Below are 25,201 nucleotides of genomic sequence, written 5' to 3'. Positions count from 1 at the left end.
AATTGAACAAGATCAGTCGCCTGGCCAGCAAGGTCGTAAAAGCCACAGCGCGTTTTAGTGGCACAGGGCATGTGTTATCAGGGCATATGCCGAAAATGGCTGACAATGGGTTGGAGGGAAAGTCTTGACCGTATGCCTTTCCGATAGTTTCAAAAATGTCCTCCCAAAAGGAACATAATTTAGAGCAGGACCAGAACATATGGACATGATCAGCCGGAGATTGTTTGCATCTATTACAGGTATTGCTAACAGTGGGGTAGATTTTGGATAGTTTTGCATTAGTGTAGTGAATTTTATGGATTACTTTGCATTGGATGAGACCATGACGGGCACAAATCGAGGAGGAGTGGACCAGTTTCAGGGCAGAGTTCCAGAGTTTATCAGATATGTTGATGTTAAGATCGCTCTCCCACGAGGCTTTTATCACTGATAAAGAGTTTGGAGCAACTGAGCTTAAGGAGGTATAAATCACAGAGATACATTTTTTATGATTTGGGCTCAGAGATAGCAATGTATCTATAAGAGTTTCCGGGGGACGATTTGGGAAGTGTGGGAACTGCTTCTTTACGAAGTCCCTCACCTGAAAGAAACGAAAAAGGTGGGAGTTTGGCAAATGGTATTTGGAAGAAAGTTCAGCGAAGGATGAGAACACACCGTCTGTATAGAGGTCTTCCACAGTGGTGATACCGTGATCGTGCCAGGTCATAAATGCGGAGTCGGTACGGGAAGGTTTAAATAATTGTTTTTTAAGTAGCGGAGTCAAAATAGATGGGCCCTGAAAACCCAAATGTTTCTTTAGCTGGATCCATATTTTCAAGGAGATCGATACAATGGTGTTTGCGCCTTCAAGTTTAAGTGGAAAGGGGAGTGGTGAGCATAAGCAAGAACGTAGTGAAAAGTGTGGAATTGCCGTTTCAAGGGATACCCAGGCCGGGAGGGTCTGAGCGCTTCCATCCATCCAGTATAGGAGTTTCTGTACATTAGCCGCCCAATAGTACCGTCTAAAATTAGGGAGTGCAAGCCCTCCCTCAGATTTGGGAGATTGTAGGACCGACTTGCGGATTCGGGCCGATCCGGCCCCCCATAAAAATTTGGATATTGATTTGTCTAATTTATCAAAAAAAGATTTAGCAATGAATATGGGGATATGTTGGAAAAGGTAAAGGAATTTAGGCAGAGTGATCATCTTGATAAGATTGATCCGGCCAGCGAGAGATAATGGTAAAATAGACCAGCGGGCAAAGTCCTTCTCCATTTTTTCAACTAGGGGTAGGAAATTTCCCCGGAGCATGTCAGACATAGCCGGAGTAATAACAATTCCCAAGTAATGGATCCAGTCCTGTGCCCATTTGAATGCAGCTAAAGATCGCGGTAACTGTTTAGCTAGGGAATTGATTGGAAATAGTTCACTTTTTTGGTAATTAAGTTTGTAGCCAGAGTGTGTGCCAAACCGCTCCAAAATGTTAAAGATTACTGGGAGTGAGCTAGCAGGATCTGAGATGTATAGGAGCAAGTCGTCCGCATAAAGCGACACTTTGTGCAGCGTGACCGACCGGGTGATACCTTTAAAGCCCCTCTCCGCGCGCAGCCAAAGTGCAAGGGGTTCTATCGCAATAGCAAACAGTAATGGAGACAGCGGGCAACCTTGTCTGGTACCTCTTTTAAGAAAAACTGGGGAGGACAGTGTATTATTTGTGCGTACCGAAGCTACAGGGGACAAGTATAAAAGTTTAACCCAAAGAATAAAATCTTCATTAAAACCAAACCGACCCATAACATCAAATAGATATTCCCATTCGACCCTATCAAAGGCTTTCTCCGCGTCGAGGGACACCACCACTTCCGGGGTTGAGGGGTTTTGCGAATGAATAATGTTTAGGAGGCGCCGAGTGTTGTGTGAGGATTGCCGGCCTAACATAAAACCTGTTTGATCCAACGATATGATGGAAGGCATCACCCTTTGGAGCCGGAGAGAAAGAACCTTGGACAGAATTTTTAAATCTACATTTAAGAGCGAAATTGGTCTATAGCTGCTGCAAAGCTGGGGGTCTTTCTCTTTTTTTAGTATGAGAGAAATGGTGGCCCTCGATAAGGATTCTGGGAGGCGATGGTTCAGGAATGCTTCATTATACATGTCTCTTAGAGCCGGAGCAAGAACACTGGAGAAAGTTTTATAATATTCTGCACTGAAACCATCTGGACCGGGCGATTTATTACTTTGTAAGGATTTGATGGCTTCTGTGATCTCGATGACACTAATGGGCTGACCCAAGCCCCTCACAGCTCCATGTTCGATCTGGGGGAATGTTATATCATTAAATAGTTCATGTGAAGAAGGGGGCCAGTCTGACGTATATAATGTTGTATAAAATGCGGCAAATGTTTCATTTATCTTAGCTGGATCAGTATGTAGTTCTCCTGTGTTAGAGCGAATAGATGTGATTAGCCTCGACGATGCTTCCTCCCTAACCCGGTGGGCTAAGAGCTTGCCAGCTTTTTCCCCAGATTCAAAAAATCGTTGTCTGGATTTGAGTAGTTGTAATTTTGCTCTATTGACAGACATAAGGTCAAAGTCAGTTTGTAGGCGAAGGCGTTCTTTATATAGTGTCGAGTCCGGGTTTAAAGCGTACTTATCGTCAAGATCCTTAATCTTACGGAGCAGCCCATTGATTTGAATGGTTTCCGTCTTATTTAAATTTGAAATAAAATATATAAGTTGACCTCTAATATAAGCTTTAGATGCCTCCCATAATATACCTCTTCCAATTTCTGGTGAATCGTTCAGTTCGAAAAAACACTCAATTTGGTCGTGGAGGAAATTCCTATAATTGTCTTCTGCTAGTGAGGCTGAGTTGAATCGCCATTGTTTAAGGGGTCTAGGTTGAGTGTCCATATTGATGTCGACTGAGGTGGGAGCGTGATCAGAGATTACAATACTATGGTAATTACATGTTTTGATTTTGGAAAGTAGTCTATTGTCGAGAAGAAAGAAGTCTATCCGAGTGTAAGTGTGATGTACATGAGAGAAATAGGAGAATTGCTTAATTGTAAGGGAGGCGTGTCTCCACGGGTCTGTAAGACCCTAACTGTTTAGCAAAAGTATCCAATGTTTTAGCTGAGTTAGATAAGGGAGCCAGTTTGTTAGATGATCGGTCCAGTACAGGATCCTGCACCAGGTTAAAGTCCCCGCCCATGATAATCAAATGATTTCCAATGTTTGGAAATGATGTAAACAATTTAGTCACATAAGAATTGTCATCCCAGTTAGGTCCATAAACGCTAGCGAGTATGACTGGGGTGCCTTGCAGTTTTCCAGACACAATGATATAATGGCCGGCAGGGTCTGCTACAGTTTGGTTAAGTTCGAATGAAATATTTTTACGAATTAGGATGGCTATGCCCCTGGCCCTTTCGTTGAATTTTGAATGAAAAATATGGCTGATCCAGGCTCTTTTAAGTCGTGAAATCTCTCTGTTGCGAAGGTGGGTCTCCTGAATGAAAAATATATCTCCTTTGAGGTGTTGCAAATGGGTCAAGACCCTCCCAACTTTAGTGGCGCTCCCCACACCCCTCACATTCCATGAAACAAATCTGAGTGTATTACTGGTGCTTGTCATTTCTCACCATGTCCAACTAGGAGAGCAGAACGGGCTGAAGATCTTCTATATTTTAAACTGCAAATGTTGATGCTCCTCTTAGACACACGTCGTGAAGGTGTTTGGGAAATCCCCTGATGTTTTTTACAGCTAAATTAAACACGACATGTCACTACTGGTCCCACCTTTACTTAAAAAACGAAAGGAAAAAACAAACAAACTTATAAAGACCTGTCTGTCTGTTCACCGACTTATACTATTCACGTTCAAATAACCTTTACTGCATATGAATATCGTCTCCAAATATCAGCTATCGGCCCCCTTTACTACTAAAAATCGGTATCAGCCCTGAAATAACCGTAACGATTGATCTCTGCTTTTTGTGAGACAAAATAAAAAATAAAATTTGGACTGATGTACTTTCATCACCTGTTTCTCATTCATGCTGTCCACTACTGAATGGTTACATTGAATTTAATACATTTCTCTTCTGTTAAACTCTTCAGGCTGCCTGATAGCGGCAGCGACAAAGAAAACTCCCACACGCGCTTCCAGCCAACTCCCTGGCGACCGCCATCGCACCATGCCAATGTCCCGTCAGAAGTTTCCCCTATCCACTACGTGGAGCTGTCCCTGGTCCCCGCCTCCTCCAGCCTGCTTTCTGCCAATCAGAGACAGACGGGGGAGTGCCCGCGGAGAGAGCAGGGCCAGTGGCAGGAGGAGAAGGCCCGGGACACCACCAGCAGCCAGTGGGAGGCGGTGCTGTCTCGGAAGGGCACCGGCAGAGGAGTCAACTCGCGACTGCGCATGGAGGACGAGATCGAGAAGAAGTGGGCGGAGTTTGAGCGAATGCCTTTGAAGGAGAACCCGACGGCGGGGTCTCGGCCTTCCGGCCAGCTGGCCAATGAGGCGCTGCATAGGGAGGTAGTGCGTGGAGTTGATTCTTCTAATTTGCAGAAAAGTAAAGATGCAAATTAACCCTTCATCTCCTACAGATGAAGTTTCCTCTTTCTGTTTTTTAACACTAAAATAGTCCTTCAGACACACTTTTGCTCTTGCGGTCTTCCCTTAAGATCTGACAAGGAGAAACCAGAACCAGCAGACTTTGGGAATACTGCTTCATCTCCTGTTGTGTGCTCTGATGTGCCCTTTTGGATTGCTTCTCTTGCAAAGTTTCTGCGGGTCATTAAAAAACATTAACTGTATTTAGCCAAAATGAAGGCCTTAAATGGCATTAAAAGACATTACATTTGATGTCCAGAGGCATTAAAAACATTTAATGCAGGGAAATCTCACATGCCATTAGCTAATCGCAAGTCGGCAATTAAACGATGCAAAAATATATTTGGCGTGACCAACAAAGCAACTTCTGCTGACGCCACCACCACACCTGGCAGCTACTGCTACCAGTACAGCGAAATAAATACAAATACATTCTGGTATAAAACAGTCTTGTAAGACAATTGTAATTAACTAATGCAGCAATTGTCAAACTCAAGTCTGTGTGCCACTATTGGTACGCCAAATAATCACTTCAAGTACAGTGTTTTATTTTCCTATCACAACTGGAAGCTGCTGCTACAACTACAGGAAAATAAATACTAATACATTCTGGGGTTAAACAGTCTTGTGAGACAGTTCTAATTCACTACAGCAGGCATTCTCAAACTGGTTTATGTGCCACTAGTGGTACACCTAACAATCACTTAAAGTACAGAGTTGTATTTTCTTATCACAGCTGGCAGCTGCTGCTACCACTACAACAAAGTAAAATATGGGCTTAAACAGTCTTGACTCAATTCTAATTCACAACAGCAGTCACAACTGTGGTCTGTGTGCCACTAGTGGTACGCCAAATAATCACTTGATAAAAGTGAAGTGTTTTATTTTCCTATATTCAAGCAGTGTTGCTGTTTAAACTGTGTGGCCAAAATATCAAATATACTTGTTAAAAGTGCATTTTTCAAAGCAAACACTATAACAAGAACACTAGCGGCTAGCTTATCTTTGCATTAGTGGTTTGACAGAACACATCTGTAGGACAGTTGTCTTATATTTTTTCAAAATTAGAAAGCTTATGTAATGAAAAAAAATTCCACTGGCCCAAATGAAATTATTGGTGTTTACAGCGGTCATTCTTCAACACCTACGTGCAGGGAGCAGTCCAAGAGAAATAACGAACAATTTGCAATTATGTTTTTGAACTAACATTCAATGACAGCTAACGCTAGCTATCCAAACCGCTATTATACGACACCAAGAGCTACTGCATGTGCATGTGTTACATAACTACGTTATTAAGTACGAGAAGCCATGTAAAATACATTAGTTGGAGCCCTATAGGCATCTGTGTAAATGTTGCAAACAGACCGTTTAAATAAAACCTTGGCCTTGTTTCTAATGAATACTTAGGCCTATAACGCTATTGTATTTAATTTTGGTCATCATTAGAGGTGGTTCTCTTTGGCCACCTTACGATTAGATTAAAAATCCATATTTGAGGCATCTTTAATTTGTATATTGATGCAGTTTCACATTTATTTTTGTTTCACAAAATAAGCGTTTATCAACTGCAACTTTTAAAAACTGTGCATTTATAATATCAACCAGTTGAATTAATTCTCATCACATTTATGATGTTATTCTAAAGGTGTGTAAAACTGGAACATAAGTGCCCTAAAGTAAAGGAGCTGGTCAGATCTCTGTAAGGAACCAAATTTTAGAAACACTCTTCATTACTTTATTTACAATAAACAAATAGATTATCGATTAACGTTTACTAGTCGATTTTATAAGCGACTATGTCTGAATTGCGATTAATCTAAGTGAGTTTCCACTGCACAAGAGAGTACTAGTCAATGTTAAATGATCATTTTCAAAAGATTACAATTGTCCATACAGACAATTGTAAACTTTTGACTACAACTATCTGCAATAGGACATGGGCATTGATTCTGTTTTAGTTGCTTTAAAAAAGCATGAAATTAGATGTGCTGATACCTGCAGAAACCCTCTGAACTGTGTACATGTGATTAACTGACTGTGCCGCCATAAACATTTTAAATTTAAATAAATAAAAAAGCGTGTGGTTTCTGGCTTATCCATAGGCCCTAAGCATAGTCAAATACATTTTGTTGTAAGTATTTATCAAAGGATTTGCTCCATCATGTTTACAGTTTATTTAACACACGGCACAGCCATGTTTGGATTTTGAGTAGTTCGGCTTACAGTGGGCTTTACCTTTGCTTTCTCGTCCCCCTCAGGTGGCGTCACTGAGGCAGCAGCTTGAGCAACTACAACGGGGAGGGGGAGGGGGGAAGGGAGCGCGCGCCGCATGCGGCACCGACGCCCCCTGCAGCCGCAGCCTGGCCGCTCTGGAGCGTGCTCATCGGCAAGCCATGCAGGAGCTGCAGAGGCAGCATGAGCGCCAGATGACGGCGTTAGAAACGGAGAAGAAGATGCTGCTGCTGGAGGAGGTTCAGGACACGGCACGGGGTAAGTTTGACCAAACGGTAGAAACGTGAATCTGAATGTATTATTTAATGAAACAGAAATGGACCAGTTTAGAGGAGCCCTATTATGCAACCTGATTTTGTGTATTTAAGATCCCCAGGGGTCCTGAAAATGTGAAATCAAACCATGGAGGCATAGTGGGGAAATGTTATAAATCAATAGAGGCTTCTTCTAAACTTGCCTCAAAAAAGCTGTTTAGTGACGTATTTTGCCTGAGTTACCTCTGCGGATAGCTCCATATATGGTAGTGCTTTGCACATAGTTTTGCGCGAGTCTGCCATTGTTTTCAGTTGTTTTTCGGTTCCTTCTTTTTCTCTATCCTCTTGTTGTGGGACATGCATGCTCCGCTGTTGCCACAAAGTAGCGTATAATTAATTCTAAATTATATCTGTTAGTAGACTCGCTATAAAAACGCTAAAAACTACACAAAGATGACTGGCAGAAGATGCTGTTCAAGTGGAGGTACGTAAATAAGACCGCCCACCTCAGAAAGCGGCTTGAAGATGGTCTGTAAAGTATTATTTGACAAAAAGTCACAAAAAGTGTTATAATGTAGAAAAAAACTTGGGCCATATCACTGAATCGCTGCCATTTTTGTCCCCCAGAAATAAAATGTGTAAATGCATAACAATCACTTAAAGGGGAAGTGCACGTTTATTTGGAATTTAGCCTATCATTCACAATCATTATGAAAGACACGACAATGTTTTTTTTTACATATTTAATTGGAATTAAACGTAAATAAAACTTTGCTTACAGCAAAGCAAATGAAGGGCCTCTATTCTGCCGTTAAAATCCAATAAAAAAACATCCAAAAAGCGCCAACAATACTCCATTTAAATGTGGTGACTTGAATATTAACAAATATTAGTGGTATTGTTATTATAAATATTAACAAGTATTAGTGGTATTGTTATTATACATAATAATAATAAAAATACATTTTATTTGCTATAGCGCTTTTATGAATACTCAAAGACGCTTTACAGGATAAAAAATTAAAATATAAAACAGTTTAAAGAAATATATCTATCCATTTTCTACCGCTTATTCTCTTTTGGGGTCACGGGGGGCGCTGGTGCCTATCTCAGCTACAATCGGGCAGAAGGCGGGGTACACCCTGGACAAGTCGGCACCTCATCGCAGAAGTAATATAAAATACAGGAAATATAAAATAAGTACATTGTCCTGTAGTATGTACTTAACAATTACAATTACAATTACATTACATTCTGGTTAAAAGCAGATCTGAAGAGGTGTGTTTTGAGAAGGCTTTTGAAAGTGGGAAGGTCTGAGCAGTCACGGATGGATTTGGGAAGAGAGTTCCAGAAGGTGGGAGCAGCGATGGAGAAGGCTCTCTCACCCCAGGTCCGGAGCTTGGTTCTGAGTGGTGGGAAGAGGAGGTTGGCATCAGAGGAGCGGAGGCTGCGTGAAAGGGTATGGCAGTGAAGCAGGTTGGTGAGGTAGCAGGGGGCCTGGTTGTGGAGGGCTTTGTAGGTGGGGAGGAGGATTTTATAGTGGATCCGGTGAGGAACGGGTAGCCAGTGGAGTTTCTGAAGGACTGGGGTGATGTGCTCACGGGAGCGGGTGTGGGTGAGCAGACGGGCGGCAGAGCTTTGAATGTATTGGAGTTTGAGAATGTTGCAAGATGAGCTGTAGAGGATGCTGTTACAGTAGTCAAGTCTGGAGGTGAAGAAGGCATGGATAAGGGTTTCAGCGGCAGAGGAAGAGACGGATGGACGGAGACGGACAATATTTTTAAGGTGGAAGAAAGCAGTTCTTGTGATATAGTTGACATGTTGATCAAAAGAGAGTTTATTGTCCAGAATGACTCCGAGGTTACGGATGTAATTGGATGTGGACAGAGTGCAGTTGTCGACGGAGAGGTGGAAGTTGTGAGCAGTTTTGGTGAGGGATTTGGGGCCGATGATGAGCATGTCAGATTTGTCACAGTACATAGTGGTTAGAGTGTCTGGCCTGAGATCAGATCAAATCAAATCAACTTTATTTATAAAGCACATTTAAAATTTACCACAGGGGTAGCCAAAGTGCTGTACAATAGGCAGGTTAAAAGATAACACAAGAAGAAACCAGCAAACACAACACAAACAGAGCACGATAAAAAAACAAAAAAAAAACCCATAGAAACAGGTTCACAGCAGGTGCATTATGGGACGCCATAGCAGGATGGAGATCACAGAGTGTTAAAGGCCATGGAATAAAAGTGTTTTTTTAAGAGTGATTTAAAAACAGGAAGAGAGGAGGCCTGTCTAACACTCAAAGGTAAGTCGTTCCAGAGCTTGGGAGCAGCAGCGGCGAAAGCTCTGTCACCTCTAAGCTTCAGCCTTGTGTCAGGGACCGTCAACAGCAGCTGATCGGCTGATCTTAGGGATCAGCTGGTCTTGCCGTAGTCAAGACCAGTCGAGGTAAAGGTGTGGATTAATTTCTCAAGATCAGGTCCTGACAAAAACTGTTTCACTTTCGGGGTAGTTGATAAAAGCTTTTTTGAACGACACTGCTGATTTGTTTTTCGAACTTAAAATCTGAGTCGAAATTTACCCCCAGGTTTGTGACACAGTCGCTGAGATACGGGGACAGAGTGCCGAAGTCAACGTTTGGGGAGGGAGAGTGACTTGGACCGAACAACATAACTTCTATATTGTTTTCATTTAGGCTCAAGAAGTTAACTGAAAGCCAGAATTTGATGTCGTGCAGACATTCAATGAGACGTTGGTCCGTGTTGTTTTGTGCCATGGGAAAGTATATCTGGCAGTCATCGGCATAAAAATGAAATGCAATACCGTGTTTCTTGAAAACAGAACCAAAGGGGAGACGGTAAAGCGCAAATAAAAGAGGGCCAGGGATTGAGCCCTGGGGGACCCCATGTGGAAGAGGAGCTGTGGAAGACATAAAGCTGTCTGTTTTTACACTAAAACTCCTGTCAGTCAGGTACGACCAGAACCAGTTGAGGGCGGCGCCCTTAATGCCCACAGAGTTCTCAAGACGAGTGATTACGGTGTTGACAGGAGGATATCGTTAGATACTTTTTGAAGCGCTGACTCTGTGCTGTGGAGGGCTTTGAAACCGGATTGGAACAGCTCAGTGATACCATTATCTTCCAAAAAGGGGAACAACTGACTGTAGAGAACCCTCTCTAATATTTTGGAGATGTATGGATGATTAGAAATAGGTCTGAAATTAGAGAAGAGAGGGGGGTCCAGGCTTGTTTTTTTAAGTAAAGATCGTACACCTGCATGTTTAAACTCCGCTGGTACTGTTCGAGAAGAGAGGCTACTATTGATAATGTTAAGGACACTTGATCCAATTGTAGCAAGTACCTCCTTAAACAGGTGAGGTGGGAGCACATCTGCAGGAGAACCAGAGGGCTTCATATGACTAACTCTGTTCTTTAGAAAGGAAAAGGACACTGATGGAAAACAGAAGAGAAGTGAAGAGGAATATAAGGGTCATAGGAGAGCTGATATAAACTGGTTCCAGTTGACGCAATTTTTTCCATGAAAAAGTGGAGACAATTTTCACAGATTTCAGAAAAAGCCTCAAAACCAACAGATTTGGGAGGATCAATGACCGTGTTAATGGTTTTGAACAGAGCTCTGGGGTTGTTACAGTTAGAAGATATAGTCTCTGATAGATATGTAATCATCTCTGTTTTTACAGTCGTCTGAAAGGACAACAGGCTATCTTTAAAAATGTCAAAAGACACATGCAGCCTGTCTTTTTTTTCCCATTTTCTCTCTGCTCTCCTACATTCGCACCTGGCAGCACAAGTGACATCATTCAACCAAGGCTCAGGCGTGGGTTTGGCGTGGTGGAATTTCAAATTGATAGGTAGGTTGTGAGTGCAAAGTCATACCAAAGACTATAAAAATGGGACCCATTACCTCCCTGCTTGGCACTCAGCATCAAGGGTTGGAATTGGGGGTTAAATCACCAAAAAGCGATTCCCGGGCGCGGCCATCGCTGCTGCTCACCGCTCCCCTCACCTCCCAGGGGGTGATCAAGGGTGACGGGTCAAATGCAGAGAATAATTTTGCCACTCCTTTTGTGTGTGTGTGACAATTATTGGTACTTTAACTTAACTTAAACTTAATAAGCGCTAACCCAGACAAACAATGTGTAGCAGCGCTGTGATCACAAGCCTGTGTACAATTTCGACATGATCGACTGGCGAGGTGTTTCCTTGCCTCCCTGCTCCCTGAAAGTTTTTTGTAGATCATATATCCTCCTCTCACCTGAAAAGTAGATAGCTGAGGACGTACTCCAAAAAGTTGGTACACTCTGGCAGCCATTAATGACCCGGAAATGGCGAGAACGACACGAAAAGACGCTTCTTTATTCCATTTCTGACATTTCCTTATTAGTTGATTTAAAAATCTGCCTATAACCCTTTGAGCTATGTTGCTAACTAACAGACAGATGAATAACCTACTCAGTGGCCTAGTGGTTAGAGTGTCCGCCCTGAGATTGGTAGGTTGTGAGTTCAAACCCCGGTTGAGTCATACCAAAGACTATAAAAATGGGACCCATTGCCTCCCTGCTTGGCACTCAGCATCAAGGGTTGGAATAGGGGGTTAAATCATCAAAAATGATTTCCGGGCGCGGCACCGCTGCTGCCCACTGCTCCCCTCACTTCCCAGGGGGTGATCAAGGGGTTGGGTCGAATGCAGAGGACACATTTCACCACACTTAGTGTGTGTGTGTGTGACAATTATTGGTACTTTAACTTAACTTAACCTTAGCGAATACATAACTTCCTGGCGAAGGTCCTTCATGAAAGGATACATGTGTCTATGTGTTTTTGTTTCTGTCGCTGCACGGGGGTTCATTTTTTGCGTTGGTCTCGTTTGTTGTTTACAGGGAAGAGTCCTTCCAGATTTTTTACTGTACAGTCCGTCTGAATAGAGAAAGATGACTAGACTTGAAGATTAAACATGTATTCAATACAAAGGAGTAAGTACGAACAACCGCAATAATAGCGCTGAAGAGAGGATCGAGCCGTCTAAAGTCCCGAGCATTCTCTGAAAATGGTCACTCTCCATATGTTTTTACTGCCTTGCCTTGATGGAGATCGAAATCGAACGTCAAACACACACGCATTCTTGTCCACTCTCACTCTTCGCACCTGACACATCCTGACACGATTAAGACTAGAGAGAATAATGTGTGTATAGACAAGAGACTGGGTGAGATCTTTTTTTTTGTCCTCTTTGAGCAAAACCAAGGCCAACGCTAGTATCTTAACGTGTTCCATTTTGATCAAAGGTGGGAAAATATTCTCTTTTCACTATCACACACACACACACACAAGTCCAGCCTTGTCGTTTAAACATAACAAAGTTAAAATTATCCGGATCACTCCTAAAATCGAATCACTCTTTCCTTATACTATTTTGAACATATTCCAGAAAGTTTCAACAAAATCCAGGCGTAACTTTTTGATTTGTGTTTTCAACTAACTGACTGACAATTGTGAAACCTCCTGACAGAGGTAAAAAAAAACATTTAAACGACCTTAAACACTGGAACAATATCATTTCTTATTGTTCCTTAAATTGGACTGTACATTGAAATATAGTATAATTTAAATAATTAAAAATGTTATATTTGCTAAACATTTGTGTTAGGCCTTCTCCCAACAATACGTTTTACATGTATTTCTACATGAAAACAGTTTTGGTTCATTTCGAACATGCATATAATACAAATAGAGTTGTTTCATTACAGCATGTCCGAAAAGAAGTAGGAGAAGCAGAGCTTATTTAATCCTATCCATTTTTGTATCAAAGCAGTTTTTTCCCATTTTGTTGTACTCTGTAACAGAACAGTGAATAAATAAATATTTAAGTAATTTATGGTTCACCGAGGAGATGAATGAGATCATCTTTTTAAAAAAAAAAAAAAAATTTTTGTAAAAGATTCAAGATGTTCATCATAATACGTATCTTTGTACTTTGTGAACACTTCTAGTTTGAATAGTTTCTTAAAGTGCATCATATTAGTTGTTTGTTTGATTTCCTTTAATCCATTCCATATTTTAATTCCACATACGGATATGCTAGAGGTTTTAAGTGTTGTGTGTGCATACGAATGTTTTAAGCTAGATTTTTCTCTAAGGTTATATTTCTGTTTTGTTAAGAATAATTATTTGCTTTGTCCAACTTGGAGTCGGATCTCATCGTTAACTTAAAACAGCAGCTTAAAAGACTCGATTCGCTCGCATTTGTATTACATGCATTTCTATTTGTTGTATGCCGTCACAAGGTCTCGATCAATGCCGCTTCCTTCCAAGAATGTCATATGGCCATTCTTGTTTTAGTGATGGAGGCACTGAGGAAGAAACACAAAGAAGAGCTGGAGAGCGAGGTGGAAAAGGTCAAGAGGCTAAGCAGTGGGGACCCAAAGTCTTTACGAGACCAACAACAGTAAGTTAATTTTCAGAACTGGGAAAAAGGCTGGCTTGAATGTCCAGGTTGAGGCGAGTGTGTGGATTTTGGAACGGTTCAAATCAGATGTGAAATGTGCGATATGCAGTAGATTGTATATTTCCCATTTATTGTCTATAGGGAAAAAATTACCAACATTTCTGGGGAAACTGGGAATTTTGGTAAAGGGAAAACCTGTTTTGCGTTTGGTATACGGCAGGGGTCGGCAACATATACCATTCAAAGAGCCATTTTCGGTTTCACAAATTAAAGAAGACAAAGGGAGCCGCAATCATTCTCGCGAATATCTGCTGGTGGTCACCCATACAACAGTAATACGGGCGTGCCATGAAGCCATTGCCTTTGACGCCTTTGACGCCTTCTACAACATGTACAGACAGCTTGCCAGTACAGCAACATGTTGTATGTGGCTTCCGCAGATACACGTACACGACTGCAAGGCATACTGGGTGACACAGAGTACACTGAAGGTTGTGATATAAACAATTTTAACACTCTTACTAATATGCACCACACTGTGAACCCACACCAAACAAGAATGACAAACACATTTCTGGAGAACATCCGCACTGTAACACATTATAAACGCAACATAACAATTACCCAGAATGCTTGGCATCCATGACTCTTTCAGGCTACATTATACACCCCGCTAGCACCAAACCCCCCCCCCGCGCGTCGGTTGAGGTGGGTGGGGGTGTATAATATAGTCAGTAAGAGTCATGGATGCAAATGATTCTGGGTATTTGTTGTGTTGCGTTTATGTTGTGTTACTGTGAGAATGTTCTCCTGAAATGTGTTTGTCATTCTTGTTTGGTGTGGGTTCACAGTGTGGTGCATATTAGTAAGAGTGTTAAAGTTATTTATATCACAACCTTCGGTGTACTCTGTGTCACCCAGTATGCCTTGCAGTCGTGTACGAATATCTGCGGAAGCCACATACAACATGTTACTGGACTGGCAAGATGTCCGTACATGTTGTAGAAGGCGTTAAAGGCAATGGCTCCATGGTACGCCCTTATTACTGTTATATGGGTGACCACCAGTGGATATTCGCGAGAATGGTTGCGGCTCCCATTGTCTTCTTAATGTTGTGAAACGCGTCAAAATGTAGAGGGCGCTAAAAGTAAAGCCATCACAGCACGCCCTCAATATTGTTGTCCGAGTGAAAATCGAAGAATGTTGACCCCGGGTGATGTCCGGAAGAGGCTCCGAGAACAAGAATCCCCCCGTAACAATCGGGGGAGTCGGCGATTGTGCAGCTGAGCCACATCAGAGTGGCCAAAGAGCCGCATGCGGCTCCGGAGCCGCGGGTTGCCGACCCCTGGTACACGGGAAGAGCTGTGTGGGTGGATGGTTGAAATGTCAGATTCGGGTTTAAAAATTAGAACGATTTTAGAGAAATGTTCCCATTCTTTCTAATAGGAATTCCCTGGACATTTGAGAAAACTGGGAATTTTTGAAAATGTTGATTCTAGCACACTAGTCCTAGATATGAATGGGTTGGTGTTGTAATTTTTTTAATCGATTGAAAAATATTGACTGTTTGAATTTAAATTGGTATTTTGGAATTTGTACTAAAAATAAATGTTAGTTTTGTTGTCCCAACTAAGAGGAATGTTTTGAAAGTGGAATGGTCAAAAACTTTACAAAAATGTGGACTGTGAAAACTTTCCAGGAAGAGGTGAAAATAGGATGTTGGAAAACGGAAATTCCTGGAATTTTTTTAACTTGGGAAATGGTAGTTTGTTTTTCCAAGGTGAGATGAGTATGTGGATATTGGAACGGTTCGAATCGGTTGAGAAATGTGGGAAATGGGCAAGTAAAAAAAATGGCCAATTCATTTTCAATGGAAAAAAATACCCGGAAATCTGGGTAATTTAGGATATTTTTAAAAATGATTTTTGGGGGTGTTCACTATTCCCGGTCAAGCCAAATGTTTTGATACTGGAACGGTTCTGATCGGATGAAAACTGTGGGCTGCGGAGCCAAAGTAATGCGGCGAAATAATATCGGATACTTTTTTGGTGTAGAATCTTCTATGTGTGAATGCTCGGACGTTTCCAAAATAGATCAATTGATCTGGAATGTGCGGTTGTGTGCAGACTAACATGCTTTTTTAAACCGGAGCATTCAACTCTGCGTAGAACTTTGATTTTTTTTAAATGCAGTCCGTGGATGTTTACATTGGTATGTTTACATTCTCCACTTGCTTGTGAATGTATTCAGTGTGCACACTTATTTCCCACTGCATGTAGAGGTACCGAGTGCCTGGTTAAGCAGAAAAAACACCACAATTACCACAAAGAATGTTTACTGTTTGGGGCTTCTCGGTGGTTGCTTCAGGAATCTTCATATTAACGTGCGCCTTGTCCACTCTCTTTCTCGGTTCTCTCTTACTCATTCCGAACTTTAGTTTTCCTAAAAAAACATGACGCGTGGGGTTTTCTGTGCCTTGTCACTACAGGGTAGAGAGTCAGGCCTTGCAGAGAGAGCTGGCCGGACTATCAGAGCGCTACTCTCAGAAGTGTCTGGAGCTAAACCGGGCTGAACAGAACAACGCTGAAAGAGAGCAGGAACTCAGACAAAAGGAGAGCAATCTGGAGCAGCTCAGGAAAGAGAACCAAGTGAGTTGTATTACAAAAACACAAGCAGGGTTAGCCCATGGCTTAAACAAACAAGTAGGGGGCACAAGATCGTGGCCTGGGCTTTTCTAAAGATTTGAAGATGTTTTTCTTTCATTTGAACCTATCAGTTATGAAAAATTAAATACATTTTGCTGTCAAAGTCCTATAAGATTGTTTCAATCAAATCAGGAAAGGAATTAGACCGCCTCCGCCAGGGGTGTCCAATCTATGGCCTGTGCCTGTGCTTTTACAGTTTGGCCCGCGAGACGTCATGAAACTACTAAGGGATCTGGCCTATCGGGGTGTTATCAAATTAATTTTAAATATCAAACAAACTGAATCAGCACAGCATTCATTTTTATGACCCAATCCAAACAACCTTTCTTAGTCATGGCGCAAAATAATCCAACCAACCCAAAAAGCCAACACATATTTTCATTAGGGCTGGACGATTATGGCAAAAATAATAATCGCAATATTTTAATGACGATTAATAACATGATTATTCATTAATCTTCAAATATTTATTGTACTACCAAAAGTCAGCTTTAAATATGGTTAAAAAAATGAATATGTGACAAAAAACTCAACAAGTAAAATAATAAAAGTAAAAACAACACATTTAAATAGCTATACAAAAAAACATTACGATTCTTTTTTTTCCGTTTACCATAATACGATGCTCTTTATGTCAAATGTTTAATTATATGCAAAAACATCTTTAGAAAAATTTGACCAATATTTTAGATCAAAGCATAATAATTGTGTAAATGTATCAGTAAGTATTTTTAAGTACAGGGCGGTATAGCTCGGTTGGTAGAGCGGCCGTGCCAGCAACTTGAGGGTTCCAGGTTCGATCCCAGCTTCCACCATCCTAGTCACTCCTGTTGTGTCCATGGGCAAGACACTTTGCCCACCTGCTCCCAGTGCCACCCATACTGGTTTAAATGTGACTCAGATATTGGGTTTTACTATGTAAAGCCCTTTGAGTCACTAGAGAAAAAGTGCTATATAAATATAATTCACTTCACTTCATATTACGCTTGTGTTAGGTCCTTTTTCGAAAACTTTATTTTTTTAGCGCAACATCCATTACTCAGCCTGATGAGTGAAGAAAGAACATGAAGCTGTAAAAAAGAGAGAGAGAGAACCTCTCAAGTTATGACTGACATTGTTACATTCATGATGCTCAAAATCCCGGGTGTTCCTGAATGCAACCCAACTCGCCATAACCGTCAATGGTGCGAAGTAAGAAGAGCTGTGGTGTTGTTGTGATTACTGGAGCAGTGCGACTGTCTCTCTGAGCAAGGTACTTTGTTACTACGCCAAAAAAGTAGTTTCTCGGCGTTAGCTCTTACAATAACAACGACACTACAACTTGGTTAATATTAGAGGTCGGAATTTTTGGGCACCACACGATTCAATTCAGAATCGATTTTAGATTCAACACGATACTTGTAATGTTATTTGAAACATAAAATATAATAGAACCTTTTCAAAATAGGTGTCAGGTTACAAAAGCTCCTCTTGGCAGCTCACGTACAACTTATTGTTGGCCCAAAATAACGTCTTTTTACAAATTTATTTTTTTAGATGTGTTTTTTTTAAATCACAAAATGTTAAATCATTTTAATAAAAGAAAACAAAGCAATCCCAAATCCAACCCAATCTCAGTCTTACAATACTTAGGATAGAACGTACCCCGCCTTCCGGCCGAATGCAGCTGAGATAGGCTCCAGCAACCCCCCGTGACACCAAAAGGGACAAGCGGTAGAAAAATGGATGGATGGATGGTTACAAAGCAATTTAGAAGACATACAAATATAATAACGAACAAGAAAAAAGTAAAGATTATTCACGCAAAATTATCAATAGAAATAGAGTAGGAATATTTTAAAAAATGGTTGTTGAAAGTTATGAATACGTTACAAGTCAAGTTAATATAACTTTTAGTTTTTAGACTAAATCTTCAATGTTTGGCTCGGTGAAATAGACATGATTGACACTCCATCGGTTCGGTACGTTTTTTTGTTTGTTTGTTTTTTACATGCGAGCCCACGGATTTCTACTTGGCGTCTCAAGTGGAGTCGCAAAAAAATGTATCAAATGCCAGTTATTCGTTTTGTCCGATTTCCAATTGCGCACAAAATGGGGAATTAGGAAAAAAAAAATGATTCGGTATCTGTTTTTTTCATTCTGGGTTTGGAAAGAAGTATAGAAAAAAAAAACAAGTTATTTATTTTTTTCTGTTATTGTTGGTTTTATATTGAAAACGGATAAATTGTAGTTTTTCCCAGTTTTTTTTTATTTTTTTTAAGCTAGTTTTAACCAATTAAGCCAAAAATATTTTAGCTCATGTAAAAATAGTGAGGGTAGAGGCCTTTCCGTATTCTTCTATTAAGGGGGAACGCCACGTGTGTAAGTAGCACGTTTACGCTGTGCTAGCAAGAGTCATTCTTGTGTAAATGTAATGTAAATATTCTTCCATCCAGAACTTAAAGGAGCGCTTGGCAGAGGAGATCTGCCGCATACGATACAACACAGATCTGGATTCAAAAGACAACCGAGATGGGACATCCTGTGAATTAGAGGTACGAAGCACTTCTGTATGCGCAATACCAAAGGGGAAAAAATGTATTCTGTATTGAAAGGAAGTAAAAAGTGTATTAAAGTAAAAATATAAATGGGACCATGTGAAAATATTGTTTGGGAATTTTGCCTATTCAATAAAGAAATGTCCAGAGAAAGCTAAGGTATTTTAGGTATTTATTATTTGAGATCTCAAATAACATTGGCTTGCAGAGAAGTGAGTCTTCGCTGCTGACAGAAAGAAAGAAGAGAGAATAAGAGAAAGACGAGGAAATCTTTTAGAGCCTTCGATCTGCCTTTGAAGGTTAAGATGGAGGAGGAGGGGTTGGGGCAAAGAAGACAAGCGAAAATTTGAAAGACAAGTTGAGTTTAAAAAAAAAACGAAAGCAACAGACAAGGGATAGGCAATTATACAGCATCAATCACAAATGACACCCATTTGGAGGAAGATTTGCCCAAAAGACAATATAAAGAGATTACTCAAATATTAATATTATCACAACAATGTCAGACCTCTGTGAAATAACGTAATTTGCCAGTTTGTTTAAGACACAGAAAAAAAATATGCAGCTCCAAATCGTCAGAAGTTTGCATTTGCACACTTGCACATAAGTTGGTATGCTGGGGACAACACTACCACGGTCTTTTCGTGAGAAAGTTGTCGTGAACTGCAAAAAGGCTGCCTTTGAGCGCGTGTTAGGAAGAAAAAAACCCTCCTCATAACCCCTCTGACTTTTAACCATTACTTCTGCAAATGTTTGTGTCACGGCTTTCTGGCAGGAAACGAAAACCACACTGCTGCTTGTCTTCCAGGTCCTGCTCAGAGTCAAAGAAAACGAGATTGAGTACTTGTATAAGGAGATCAGCTGTCTAAGGAATGAACTGGAGTTCCTCAACACGGTATTTGGTGTTAAAAATGTCTGTTCGCTACATTTCAGGCAATGTTTATCCTCTGTTTGAAGCAGATTCTGGTTGAGAATGTTAACGCCTGCAAAAATTTAACGTTTGTAGCTAAATTCTAAGACAGAGGTGTTCAAACTACGGCCCACAAGCCTTTTTAGCCTCTTTAATTTGGCCAAAGAGACGTTATGAGTTTAGCAAAGCATTGCACTGCCGAGTGCTTACAAATTAGTCTTAAATACCAGGTGGTGTCTGAATGCTACATATTTGCTTCCATCTTGCGGATAATGTGAGTGAATCAGATCAATAACCCTTGAAGTAATAGCACAGCATTTACTTGTATGACACATTCTAAACAACCCTCCCTAGTCATGGTAAAAAAAACCTGACAAAGACACACACGGTCGCACATTACATAACCTGCTCACTTAACTGTGTTAATATTATGAAACACATCCAAACACCATAAAACAATTCAAAATAACACCCATTTAAATCCATTACAATGCATGTTGGAAAAAGTGCAAAACACTCTCTCCACACTTATCCATATTTGGCGCATTTTAGCTGCTTGATATTTCTGATTGATTACAAAGCTTTAAGAAGGTTGACATAGAAGTGAACAAAGTAGGGGTCAAACTTTCACATATTCTTAATATCCAGTTATATTAATTATATACCATTATATTAATTATGTATCCATCATATTTATAATATATATATATATATATATATATATATATCTCTGGGTTTCCCGCAGCGCTTTGTTGTTAAGGCGGCCGCCTTAACACCAAAGAGCCACTGCCTAAACTACAGTCTTAACTAGCTGCTCCGCTTAGTTCTACCTCTGCCTCTGTCAGTACGTCTCTGCACCTCCCAGCATTGTCCCACCCACATAACCATCTGATTGGTTACACGCAGAGCGGTAACAGCCAATTCGTTGTGTGTATTCAGAGCGCATGTAACAGCCAAGCAGCAGCATATATATATATATATATATATATGTATATGTATATGTATATATATATATATATATATATATGTATATGTATATGTATATATATATATATATGTATATGTATATATATATATATATATATATATATATATATATGTATATGTATATGTATATGTATATGTATATATATATGTATATATATATATATGTATATGTATATGTATATATATATATATATATATATATGTATATGTATATGTATATGTATATATATATATATATATATATGTATATGTATATATATATATATATATGTATATGTATATGTATATATATATATATATATATATATATATATGTATATATATATATATATATGTATATGTATATGTATATATATATATATATATATATATATATATATATATATATATATGTATACATATATATATATATGTATATATATATATATATATATGTATATATATATATATATATATATGTATACATATATATATATATGTATATATATGTATACATATATATATATATGTATATATATATATATATATATGTATATATATATATATATATATATGTATACATATATATATATATGTATATATATATATATATACATATATATATATGTGTATATATATATATGTATATATGTATATGTATATATATATATGTATATATGTATATATATATATATATATATGTATATGTATATATATATATATATATATGTATATGTATATATATATATATATATATGTATATGTATATATATATATGTATATATATGTATATGTGTATATATATATATATATATATATGTATATATATATATATATATGTATGTATATATATATGTATGTATATATATATTGTCACAACCACTGGCTCGTTAGTGGCTGTAACATTAAGGGAGACCACACCGATTTGTACATTTTAGCCAACAGATCTTTTATTTTACAACATGTATCAGTGATCAGTAATGTGAATTAACCAAGGAATGTATCAGTAAATGAGTGTTGTCCAAAAGGGTGCAAGTGTGGTGCTAATCCCGGCCGTCGTTGCCGTGACCATACGGTCACCAAACGGATGTGCCTGTGGGACGAGAGAGAGAGAGAGAGAGAGCATGAGAGAGAGAGCATGCTGATGGGAGGCCTTTTATAGGCCGCCCAATCAGCAGCCCTCTGAGATGTTGCACGTCTTCACAGACCAGCTCCACCTGCGGGTCGGAGGACCAAAGTGCCCCAAACACTAACCGGCAGAGCCGGTCATGACAGCTCCACCTGCGGGTCGGAGGACCAAAGTGCCCCAAACACTAACCGGCAGAGCCGGGCATGACATCCCCCCCCTTAAAAACAGAGACCCGTGTTAACTGGGTCTCTGAAGCACCATCAAAAAATAGAAAACCAAAACCTACAGTAGCCCCAGTAGCTATATTCTAGTCCCACTGACGCACCTCCCCTCCACCCCAGACCAACCAGAACCCAAACCATCCCAAACACCCTCCTTCCCCTCCGACCTTCCCTGCACCCAGCAAATCCTGGTACCCGGACAGCGACCTTTAAGGGAAACAGAGAAAAACCGCAGGTTAGGAGTGAGTGGAGATGATTAGACCTCCTGGTCCAGAGTCAATGTCATGTTCAATTAGTGTGGTACAGGTTGGAGTGTCGGAAAACAAAGGCAAAAACTCAAAAATCAAATCCGACAACTGTTTACGCTGTACCTCACTTAAATGACCGAGGAGACTATCTAGCTCCTTTAACTGCTGAGTATTATCTAAGCGCCCGTGTAACACTGAATCATCAGGTGCGCGCACTTCATCCCAAGCTGCCACCTCCGGCCAGTTGAGCGGTTCCCCAACCCCAACGGCTAGACCCACTGGACTCGCAGCAATCCCACCCGCCTTGTCGGAACCTGCAGAGTGGTAAGGCTTGAGTAAATTCACATGACACAGTTGCTGTGATCGTTTACGATCAGGAGTTGACAGTAAATAATTGAGATCTGACACTTGGCTCATAACCGTAAATGGACCAGAGTATTTTGCTGTAAATGGTGACCCCGGAATGGGCAGCAAAGCTAAAACTTGATCACCTGGATTGAAAACTCTGATCTTCGCTTTACGGTCATAACGCAGCTTCATTTTCACCTGAGCTTTAGTCAAATGCTCGGTTGCCTCTTTCCATGCAAGCAACAGCCTACGACGAAAACCATCTACATACTCAGTGAAACTGACGGGAGTGTTCTGCAGATCCAGATTGGCATTTAAAACAGACAGTGAGGTCCGGACTTTGTGGCCAAAGACTAGGTCATTTGGACTAAAACCAGTGCTTTCTTGAACTACACCACGCGCAGACAACAAGAGCCATGGCAACGCCTCCTCCCAATCTCTCCGCATCTCAACACAGTAAGCGCGCAAGAGAGACTTCAACGTGGCATGCCAGCGCTCCAATGCCCCCTGACTCTGTGCGTGATACGCGCTGCTCAAATTGTGCTTCACCTGCATCGACTTCAACGCTGCAGCAAATGTTCTGGAGGTAAAGTTAGACCCTCTGTCGCTCTGAATTACCTTTGGAATGCCAAAGACAGAAATGAATTTAGACAAACATTTCAATATTGACCTTGTGGTAATTGTTCTCAAGGCATACGCTGCTGGATACCGATTGGCCTGGCACATGATGGTAAAGAGGTACACACAACCAGATTTTGAAGGGGGTAGTGGACCTACACAATCAATAATGAGATGCTCAAATGGTGTGCCAACAGACGGAATAGGTTGAAGTGGTGCAGGTTTAATGGGAGTACTCCGTTTCGCAGCCTGGCAAACATGACATGCTTTGACAAATCTAGATACATGGCGTTTCATCCGTGGCCAGTAAAAATGTTCCAAAAGACGTCGGTAGGTTTTCTTAACTCCAAAATGCCCAGACTCTGCTCCATGGGCTGTTCTCAAAATCAAATCACGGTATTTGTCAGGTACCATCACTTGAATCACCTGACCTGCCACTTCAGGATCAACACCTGGCAACCACGTATGCAGCAAAACGCCATTCTGAATGAAGTAACCCATCGTTGGATCAGTAGAAACTAAGGCAAAATATTTCTCAAAGCTCTGATCATTCTTTTGTGCCTCAATTAAATCTTGACATGACAGAGGTTCGGGCAGCTCAGGAACAAAAATAGGCACAGATTTGGACACATCCGACGATTGCGCCTGCATGCGAGACATTGCCCTAGTCACAGCACAAGCAGTAAACACTTCTGGGAATTCTTGACAACACGCGTCTGGCTCCTCTACAGATAGCGGTACAGGTGTAACAACTGGAGGTGGAGAAACTAAACACCCACCCAAATTGTTCCCCAGAATTACATGGATATCCTGCATAGGCAGAGACGGTCTCACAGCAATAGTCACCTCCCCATTCACAAATCCTGAACACAAGTGAATTTTGTGCAACGGTACAGAAAATGACTGCATGCCTATTCCTCTAATCAAAACACATTTCCCAGTGTCAGATGCTGTGGAAAATGGCAAAACTGCTCCAGAAATGAAACTCTCAGATGCCCCAGTGTCTCTTAAGATTTTAACTGGAACTTTTTGTGTCTCTCCAACCAATGACACCCAGCCATCACTAATGAATGGAGCGAAATCAGACGCAGCTGACTCTACTGATTTCGTCTGCTCGTCTGACACAGATGCACCATCTTCAATCACTTGCTCACAATGAACTTCCAAACGAGGTAACGGTGTTAGATCAGAGACGTCAAAATCAACTGGATGCACAACAGAAACACACCCAGCTACCTTGGCATTAGATTTACGGCCTTTCAACAGCGGGCAGTCCTTTTTCCAATGTCCCTCCTGCAAACAGTAATGACATTTATCCGTCGGGCTTGGGCGAGATTTGCTACTTCCATTATCAAATTTAGGAACATTACTGGAATTGCCATAATTGGATCGATTTGAACTACGACCATAACGAGGAGGAGAACGTTGTGGAGGAGAACGAGCAGGATCATAACGTTGGTGGCTATTATACCGTGGAGGACTGCTGTAAGGCTTACGTTTATGAGTCAACACAAAGGTATCAGCAAGCGAGGCTGCCTCCTCCACTGACTTTGCCTTTTGCTCATTAATGTAGGTTGCAATTCGATCTGGTACAATGTTCTTAAACTGCTCCAAAATCAACAAATCACGCAAATTTTCGTAAGTTGAGACAGACTCTGAAGTGAGCCACCGGTTAAAATAAGTACTCAACTCTCTTGCCACTTCAGCATGGGTCTGATTATCACGTTTACGCCAGTTTCTGAAACGTTGTCTGTAAGCTTCTGGATTCAGTTCATAACATTTCAAGACCGCTTTTTTCACCTCAGCATACTTGTGCCTATCAACAGGTGTTAATGCCAAGTATGCCTCCCGTGCGCGTCCTACTAGTACAGTTTGCAAAAGCACCGTTCTATCCTCTTCACTCCACTTTTTGTCAGAGGCCATCTGTTCAAACAGTGAGAAAAACACGTCTGGGTCACGTTCGTCAA

General features: G+C 40.6%; 1 protein-coding gene across 1 annotated transcript in view; it reads left to right on the top strand.

The window, feature by feature from the left end:
* Positions 1 to 25,201, top strand: part of triobpb (TRIO and F-actin binding protein b) — a 61,852-nt gene that overhangs the window by 26,217 nt on the left and 10,434 nt on the right. The window contains exons 6-11 of the mRNA XM_061885033.1: positions 4,103 to 4,520; positions 6,860 to 7,091; positions 13,447 to 13,552; positions 16,041 to 16,200; positions 18,693 to 18,791; positions 19,603 to 19,689. Coding sequence (XP_061741017.1) covers positions 4,103 to 4,520; positions 6,860 to 7,091; positions 13,447 to 13,552; positions 16,041 to 16,200; positions 18,693 to 18,791; positions 19,603 to 19,689 — 1,102 coding nt within the window. The remainder of the gene's footprint in view (positions 1 to 4,102; positions 4,521 to 6,859; positions 7,092 to 13,446; positions 13,553 to 16,040; positions 16,201 to 18,692; positions 18,792 to 19,602; positions 19,690 to 25,201) is intronic.

The sequence above is a fragment of the Nerophis ophidion genome, linkage group LG23 (genome assembly GCF_033978795.1).
Source record: "Nerophis ophidion isolate RoL-2023_Sa linkage group LG23, RoL_Noph_v1.0, whole genome shotgun sequence".
Lineage (NCBI taxonomy): Eukaryota > Metazoa > Chordata > Actinopteri > Syngnathiformes > Syngnathidae > Nerophis > Nerophis ophidion.
The sequence above is the reverse complement of the archived record's forward strand: the minus strand, read 5'-3'. Positions and strand labels throughout refer to the sequence as shown.